The sequence below is a fragment of the Perca flavescens genome, chromosome 12 (assembly GCF_004354835.1).
Source record: "Perca flavescens isolate YP-PL-M2 chromosome 12, PFLA_1.0, whole genome shotgun sequence".
Taxonomy (NCBI): Eukaryota; Metazoa; Chordata; class Actinopteri; order Perciformes; family Percidae; genus Perca; species Perca flavescens.
Window position 1 is genome coordinate 23,293,493 of NC_041342.1, and position 8,797 is coordinate 23,302,289.

The 8,797-nt window shown below is 41.5% G+C and overlaps 1 protein-coding gene across 2 annotated transcripts in view; it reads right to left on the reverse strand.

Annotated features, from left to right (window-relative positions):
- LOC114564877 (protein zyg-11 homolog) overlaps window positions 1-8,797 on the reverse strand; it is a 29,005-nt gene that overhangs the window by 1,199 nt on the left and 19,009 nt on the right. Inside the window, exons 1-14 of one of the 2 annotated variants that reach the window (XM_028592525.1) lie at window positions 7,535-7,630; window positions 7,434-7,437; window positions 6,587-6,752; window positions 5,301-6,100; window positions 4,959-5,099; window positions 3,632-3,808; window positions 3,288-3,352; window positions 2,902-3,001; window positions 2,615-2,665; window positions 1,956-2,114; window positions 1,808-1,855; window positions 1,396-1,596; window positions 1,253-1,305; window positions 755-852 (exon numbers count right to left, since the gene is read on the reverse strand). In XM_028592525.1, coding sequence (XP_028448326.1) covers window positions 755-852; window positions 1,253-1,305; window positions 1,396-1,596; window positions 1,808-1,855; window positions 1,956-2,114; window positions 2,615-2,665; window positions 2,902-3,001; window positions 3,288-3,352; window positions 3,632-3,808; window positions 4,959-5,099; window positions 5,301-6,100; window positions 6,587-6,752; window positions 7,434-7,436 — 2,062 coding nt within the window. In that variant the 5' untranslated portion in view covers window position 7,437; window positions 7,535-7,630. Of the gene's footprint in view, window positions 1-754; window positions 853-1,252; window positions 1,306-1,395; window positions 1,597-1,807; window positions 1,856-1,955; window positions 2,115-2,614; window positions 2,666-2,901; window positions 3,002-3,287; window positions 3,353-3,631; window positions 3,809-4,958; window positions 5,100-5,300; window positions 6,101-6,586; window positions 6,753-7,433; window positions 7,438-7,534; window positions 7,631-8,797 lie in introns of those variants that run through there. The other variant, XM_028592524.1, reaches the window with a different exon arrangement.

Below are 8,797 nucleotides of genomic sequence, written 5' to 3' on the forward strand. Positions count from 1 at the left end.
CGCCGCTGCTTAAGTAGCGACTAGCACATGTGCTCGTCCACTATAGTTTCAACAGGGCTGCGGCGAAATATTCTCCTCCTCATCCACACCTCTCTTCCTAATAGTTTGAAGCCACGATTGCAGTGTTTTGGAACCATTCATTGTACCTCTGCTTACTATCCTGCCATTACAGCTCGTAACTAATTATGGATGTATGCGCACTCCGTTCATTTACGTAACTATGTAGCAAGCTGATATTGAAACAAAGATATTACACTTAAACAAACACTTTACATTACTTTTAACTGATCATATTTTAAGTATAATCGGAAATGTTGTAGTTTGTATTTAAATGTAGTATTTCTGTATTATTTATAATTAATTAATTTTATTTTATTTTTATATATATACATCCGAGATTCCATCTGCGTACCAATAGAGGCAGCTACTTGTACTACAGTTTGAGAACCAGTGGTTTAGTCTATAAAATGTCAGAAAATAGTGAAAAATATCTATCTCAGTCCAAGGTGATGCCTTCAAATGTCTTGTTTTGTCGAAAAACAGTCCAAAACCAAAATATATTCAATTTAATATAAGACAGAGAAAAGCAGGCAGGATTTTTTCATATTTGAGAATCTAAAAAACCCCCAGCATTTTCTGCCACTTTTGCATGAAAAATGACTTATAACAATTAATCGATTAATAAAATAGTTATACACACACAGTCCTGTATGACAACCCAGTATCCTCACAGTAGTCGGTTTGTGTCTCTTACTGTTTTGACTGCAGACCAGATGTATGGCCCACACTGCCCACAGCTGCACTCCTGAGGGCTGCAAAGTCTGAAGCAGAGGGCAAAATGGACTGAACGACCTGAAATGTATACACAAGGAGACACTGGGATTATAAATAATTCTGAGCATTTTTCTTTGGTTTATTTTGTGCTTAAATAAACCGGACAGTCGATTTTCTTTGGCATCAATGCTACCAAGGGAATGTAAACGAGGTGTCACTAAATTTTAAATTGCATTCTTGTGATTGTCTGGGCTTCCTATTGCAGAACTCGTGGAATTCTGTGTGACACCTCAGCAGATATCCAAATAAATGAACCTATAAAGGGAATTACAATTGGGTTTAATGTACACAGTGTTTCAAACACTCCATACATTACATTACATTAGATGTTGAATTGAACAGACAGAATGTGTGAGTTCATTAAAAATGACTCTGCTCCTAAACAGCTTTTTCTGTCCGTGTTGTCCAGTTTGCTCACCTGTAAGAGACCATTTCTCTCTCGAGTTGGGTCCATGTCATTATGGATGCATGCTGCAAAGAAAAGCCCAAAAGAGCAAAAGGTGAATTTTACTCTGTGCTAAATGCAGAACAGCATCCAAAATGTTTGCCTCTCACACACACCAGCTGCTTAAGTATGGTGCTGCGGAGCTCGTCGCCCAGGGTCCAGGCCTCTGGTCTGGAAGCCAGCTGTGCCAGAGTCCCCCCTGCAAAGTACCGGACCCCCACCTCCACCTGGGAGTCCTGCAGCAGGCTGAGGATGTGCTCCAGCAGTTCCTCCCGCATCAGGTCCGCCTGTAACACCTCCACCTCTGCTATGTTGTTCTGTTACACAGAGATACAAATGATAGCAGTGATGCCAGAAATAATAATAATATTATGTCAGATTGCCTACAGGTGGATTTCATTTGATTCCTATTGGTCAAAATAATTCAAAATTTGAATAATATTTTACTGTGGCACACATGGCACATAATCAAAATCCCATTCTGAACTAATAACGCCACATATATATATATACACACACAGAACCCACCAGGAGGCCAAGAACTTTCTGCTGAATGGACGGTTCGGTGTAGTAGGACTGCAACACAAACCAATGGACAGCATGAGACAATGTTTGTGTGTGTGGGTGCATTTCTATATTGCTACTTTATTTCAGTGTATTCCTGGGGCTCTACTACCTCAAGAACCTCCTCGTACAGCTCCAAGCCCTGGCACTCGATGAAATTGCGAGCAGCGGTGGGCATCTCATCCGTCAGGTTCCACAGAGCACTCAGGGCAAACTTCAGAGTGGAGTCCACCACTCCCACCATGGCTTTCTGCTGCACAATAGCCAGCAGCTGCAGCGAGACGGAGCGAATGAGTAGAAAAAAACATGAGACAGAGGGGAGTGATAGAGAGGGGCGAGGAAACAAGTAAGAGCCAAAAATGAAAAATGAATATCAACTTTTGTAAATAAATTTGTAGTGAAACATCCTTTGGCGGTATTGAATTTCGACTGTTGGATACAATGATTTACATATTAATAAATGGCACCAGACATACAATAAGCACTGAATAACTGAAGCGTAGAGAGAAGCTAGATTACATACACAAAGAGAGAAATAGAGAGGTGTAATTGAATAATGGAGTAACGGTAAACCGTGAAGGACGAGTTCATGGAAAATATAGCGGGTGAGAAAGACAGAGAGAGAGAGAGAGAGAGAGAGAGAGAGAGAGAGAGAGAGAGAGAGAGAGAGAGAGAGAGAGAGAGAACTAGAAATATACTCGTGCATATCTATTGCTAAGCCAAGGACGTTGTGTAAGTTTGAAACTAAATGCTGTGAAAGTGTTAATGTACCTTCATAATAAAGACGTCCTTGCCGAGCTGTGTGGTCTCCTCTGTAGACAACTGCATATAAAACAAAAAGATGAGATGTTTCTAGAAACTAGTTGTACACTTATCGCACAAGGAAATTGGCCCCTATTGAACTGCACTAAATGAAAGCATAAAGCTGGCTGTTGAAACTAGCATGACAGAGGTACAGGAGGCGACTGAAGCACAGGGATCTTAACAGGTAGGACTAACAGGTGCCATACTATTTCCCTGCAGCAGACTAACACACAGTCAGTGAGCAGTGTCTTGACCTTGGCCACCAGAATGGAGATGACAGCCACAGCCATCCTCTGAAGGGTAGGATCCTCATGGCTGCACAGCCAGTTAATCACCAGCATGGCTGCTAAATACCTGAACCATGATCACATTATGGATATAAGGAACACAGTATTACAAAAATACACAAGTGATGTTCAGAGAAGCCTTGGGAAACTGAGATCAGGTCTGCACTTTTTGCATCTGGAGGAACTATTTCTTTTGGCACTTTCACATTTCAAGACAAAATATATTTTAGCTGGATCACAATTTGTTGGAAAAACACTACAGTGCCACTCTAGGAGTGCACTGATTATCTTGGCTACTGCGTAACCGTGGACTCATGCGTCATAGATATTATAACTGGGAGAAGTGAACTAACTTGTCAAAAGGGACATCCTGAAGGATGTAGTCACTGCATAGCGCCAGCAGACAGTTCTTTTGCACCTGGAGAGATGGAAACAGTTTAAGAATTGAAGAACCACATGGGCATAAGAAAACACATGGGCATATGTGTGTAAATACTGTCTATTATATTATATTATTATACTGTCTAAAGGTGGCAGAATGGGAACCGCAACCAAAATATTAGGTCAGACTCTAAAATCTCTGAATGACAGGCCAGCTGGTAGCAACAGAGCCATTATGTGTGACATGTTGCTGTTGTGTAACTACACAATATCATTATGGATCTGTAATCTGAAACATTGAGTAATGTCCCCTGACCTGTTGGTGGTTGGGGAAGGTCTTCATGGCGTACAGCAGCTGGGTGACAGTGGAGCTGAGCAGGCTGAGTGGCATGGCCTCCGCCAGGTCCTGAGTGGTCAGGTTGAACACACACGCTGTGGCCACCAGGTGGACATGCAGGGAGGTGGTGTGGCTCTGCATCGCACTCAGAACCAGCTGCAGGAAACCAGAGGTTTATTCAAAATCACATGCGCTTCAGAATAAGACGGAAAAACCTGGATCACTCAAACTTCCATCAGTAGAGGACAGTGATGGGACAGAGCATCTCACAGATATTATGTGTGTAACACTCCTACATCTGTGAGGTAGCATTGCGCTATATATCTGTAAGGCTCTAAATAGAAACTGCCTCTATAAGTCTTCTTTCCAATCCCAACTAAATATAGTAATTATAATGTCAGGTCAGAGGACATTTTAAATATAGCTGTACAGTTTGTTCACACAGAGCTAAAAAAAAAACTAGTTTGACATGCTAGGCTCCATCCTTAAGGGGAATGAGTTACAAAAACTTTCTAATTATCTTATTCGTTCTTTTGAATTTTAAAACATTATACTTTAGCATTTTAAATGATACTTGAAATTGTTTCCTTTACTGTGTAAAATGGCGTGTTGTTGAGAATGTCCGTGTTTTTCTGTGGTTATACTGTATATGTTTATTCTCTTGAACAGGAAATCTTGATCTCAGTGAGACTTCCTGTTTGAATAAAGGATTAACTAACTAACTACAGCAGTCTCATCATGCACAGAATGAGTGGAGATATTTTGCAACACTAGAGTAAAACATCATAAAATAAATCATAATCAATTTACTATACAGTGCAATGCAATGCAGTAAAATACTAGTTTCTTACAACCTGGGTCTTATTATTGTTGTTTTTGGCCATCATTCCATGTATTAAAAATATTGTAGACAAGAAGGTGATTGTTAAGGTCTGTGAATGTGGTATTTGCTAAAAGAAGTTTCTAGGAACATGAGCAGTACAAGTTTTAAACAGTCCTTACTTGGAAGAACATAAATCACAGTTTCCAGACTGACTTCCTGGTTTTCCTATGCAAAGAGGGCTTATTAGTGACATTTTCAGTGTGCTCACCTTTAGTTTTACCTTGGAATAAAGTGGTTTAGATAATCTTTTCTAAACTGTTATCTTTTTTCCAACCTGTACTCGTTGTTTTAGCAATTACATTTGTGAGTACAACGTAATCCACAACCAACAGAAATAATGGCCCAAAATGACCAAATGAAGACCTGTGTTGTGATAAATGAAAGTATGTTTTGAAGATATCTTCTAAAACGCAATGCTAGTACCTTTAGTATATCTGGTCGTGGTTTGTCAATGTCAGTGGTCAGATTGTAGAGATGGACGAGGGCCTCTCGTATGAAACACTCACGGTCTCTGTACCTTCTCAGGGCCTCGCACACCTGGTCCTCATTAGCCTCTCCAGTTACCTGAACATACACAGCAGATCAGCATTGTTAGAGAGACAGGAAATGCAGCGGGCATTTTCAGTACATGCGCCTCAAGTCAAAGACAAATGAGAAACGTATGTGAGAGTCAAGCTCATGTGTCTGCCTATAACATTCTTTAACTTCCTGACATCTCATAGCTTGATGTTAACTCTGTGCCCGATGCTAGGACTAGCTCCTTACTTTGAGGTTTTTCCGTGAAGACAGGACGTCACAGGAGCTAGCCTCGGTGGCTAGCAGGCCCAAGAAGACCAGTCCACCTCTGGCCTCCACAAAGGCTCTGACTGCTGCTTCAGTGATTCTCTTCCGCCCAGAGATATCTAGAGAAACAAGGGAAGGGAGGACCTGAGGACTCCCCTCCAGAAGCTGCCGCAACATCTCATCCCCATCTTTCCCGTCACTGTCATCCACAGCAAAATGGTCCTCTGAAAAGTCTAGATGCCTGAGAGCGTGAAGTTGGCTGAGGACAAAGAGCAACCTAGCAGACGACATATCCAGCTGACGTAGCCGGTGGATGATCAAAGATCTCAGGGTGTTTTTGCAATCAAGGAGTGTGGTAAGCTTTGAGACGGCACTGCAGGAGATGTCCAGGCTCTCCAGCTGAGGAAGAGTGCAGATGTCATCAAGGACAGCATCAGTCAGGTCTGTGTTGGCAAGGTTGAGCGTCCTCAAGCCCTGCAGGGAGCTGAAGCCAACACGGGTCCCTCCATCCCCTGCCAGAGACTGTGAGTCCACATGTAGCCCAGTGAGGGACAACCTCTGCAGGCTGGATCTGCACTCCGGGTTGGAGGCCAGGCCTATGACGATGTTAGCCCCAGTCAGGCCGCCAGAGACCCAGGAGGCGTCTAGTTCCTGGAGCCGGTGAGGGCAAAGGGCCAGCCGGAAAGCTTCTGCAGACACTGAACAGCCGCGGATAGAGGCTCGGCGCAGGCGGAGCTCTTTGCAATTTCGGAAAATCCCGACAGTTGTGCAATTAAGTATTCCTTGTAGGGAGAAGAAAACAGAGGGACGGTGTAGGAGGAAGTAGCATCAGTTTTAACCACATTGATGTTCATGGAATAAACTTTTCAGCCTGGCATGGTACACTGTGAACTAATAAATTGTATGGTGATAGGGTAGGTTAAGGATAAAGCTATTCAGGCATTCTAATTATCTTTTGTTTATACAGGAAGATGTGCACCTGAAGAATTATAACTAACTAACTAAAGGTCAGGTCACATTTGTTGTGGTGTGAGATCACTGGTCCCTTTTTTTTAAAGATTATTTGTTTGGGCATTTTTAGGACTTTATTTATAGATGACAGCTGAAGACATGAAAGGGGAGAGAGAGGGGGGAATGACATGAAAGGGGAGAGAAAGGGGAAAATGACATGCAGCAAAGGGCTGCAGGTCGGAGAACTGCATCGCTGCATCTGCCCATTGGTCCCTTTTTAACAACTTTGCAAACTACGATCAGTCTGTCCTCCTGACCTTTAGTTGCCATCTTACGCAGTAACTGGTCTGCCATCTCCTGTGGGAATAGCGGGGCCCAGCTGAGGCAAATGGAGCCGTCTGCTCGCTTGCTGCACAGAGCGTCCAGGCTGCAGCACACCTGAGCCAAGCAGAGGTCGCACAGGGCCTGGGGGCCCTGGGCATCCTGCAACAAATCAGCAGGTAATCAGAAGAGTCGTAATAATGGATAATTACATGTCAAAATGTAGGTCGTATAAGCACATGTGCAATTATCTTTAAGGGTCAGTTCAGGCAAATTACTGAAAAGACATTACAATATAGGCCTAAAGTATTTGACAAAACTATTTAGGTGAAACGACCATTTAAAAATAGGGTGTTATTAATACATCTGTATTGAACAGGGTGTAAAATATATATCCATGAATATGTTTTTGTTTTTTGTTTGTTCACATTAAATACATATGTGAAGGACATACTGTAGCCTACTGTTTTACGAGTCAGGTTTGGACACACTTTTCCTTTCACTTGAATGAGAAAGTGTGTCCAAACTTTTGACTGGTACTGTTTAGGCTATGAGAGTTGTCTCTCAGTCTTCTTCTTCAGGGGGCTCAACCACAGGGCTCAACAGATCCACAGTGACACAGGATCTCTAACGCTGCAGGAGTCTAATTTTATCCGCAACACTGCACACAAGTAAAGCCCGTTTAAATCACCTAATCCAACCGGTCTCTGAGAGGCAACGTGGACAAAAGCAATGGGTCCTACAGCGCGGTGTAGCTAAGCGTTGGTCATTGACACAAAGTTCACGACAGTAAAACATTGGCAACATTTTACGAAGGGGACGGGGTATATGGGTCAAACTCACCATGCTTGAAAAGTAAACAGTCGACAGGAAAATAAAATAGGCTTAATAACGGCAAAACCGTTCAGCAATATTTTCAATTAAAATATGTTATTTATACATACGTTACATTATTTTAGTCCATTTCTTTCTTTTAAATCAAAGAAAAGTTACGAAATCTTTTTTCTATACAGTTGTTGCTGCTGACCGTCGAGTGCCAACTGAACTGTCACAAGCTGACCGCCTCCTATTGGTCAATACGCATGACGTCACGGTCACTGAGTGATTGTGCTAATACTCTTTTAATCCCTATATTTACTCGACTTTTAACTTTCTATCTATCTACGATCTGTAGGTAATTGCATATTCATAAGGCAGTGGTGGAATGTAACTAAGTAGCCTACATGTACTGTACCTAAATACAAATTTGAGCTAGGCTACTGAGAATTTTCCATTTTACGTGACTTTATACTTCAACTCCACTCTCAGAGGCAAATATTGTACTTTTTACTTCACTAAATTAGTCTGACAGCTTTAGTTGCTACTCACAATTTTTAGGACGCCCAACTGTCCAGTGAAAACAATGTAGTCTCCAAATTTGGTGATTATTGGTAATATTTTTTCTAATAAACTGAAGGATTAAGTGTTCCTTTATGGGTTGAGGGAATTCTCCTACTTCTTAAATTGAATAAACTATTGAAACCCTTCTTGGATTAGCTGGAAAATGCAATGTCACAAAGGTGAGATCTTTTAGAATATGACACTACCAGGGACCATTATTCTACAAATGAGTACTTTTACTTTTGTACAAGTACAAAAGTACAATTGGATTGGAGGTGGAGGTGGTAATAAACTTGTTTAGCCACAAGGAGGGGCTCAGAGAGAGAGAGAGAGAGAGAGAGAAACATACTTTCTAAGGGCAGGGGCAAAAATGAAAAGGGGGCACCTCATCTGTGTACACATACATGAAGTGGAGAAAGAAAGTGCTGAAATATCCTTTTAATGTTACATTTGGGCACAAATAGAGCACAGTCCTATTTAAATAATTATATTAAAATTAATAAAAGACACAATCAGCACTTTGGCAAATGTGTCCTTTATCACCTACTACAGTGTTTCTCAAATGGGGGTGGGGGTAGTTTAGAGTACTGCAGTGATACATGAGATACATAATTCCTAAAATAATTATACAATAATAATAAATTAATTTAGTGAATGATTCTAAACGTTTGATATGTAGCATTTTAGTTACAATTTTGTTGTTGTAAATCAGACACTGATGGCACAGCGCTGTATTGTGCCTCTTTATTTGGTCAATGTTTTTCTACCAAAAATGTTTTGTGCTAATCAGGGAGTACTTGGCTGAACCATTGCCCTATAGTGTGCAT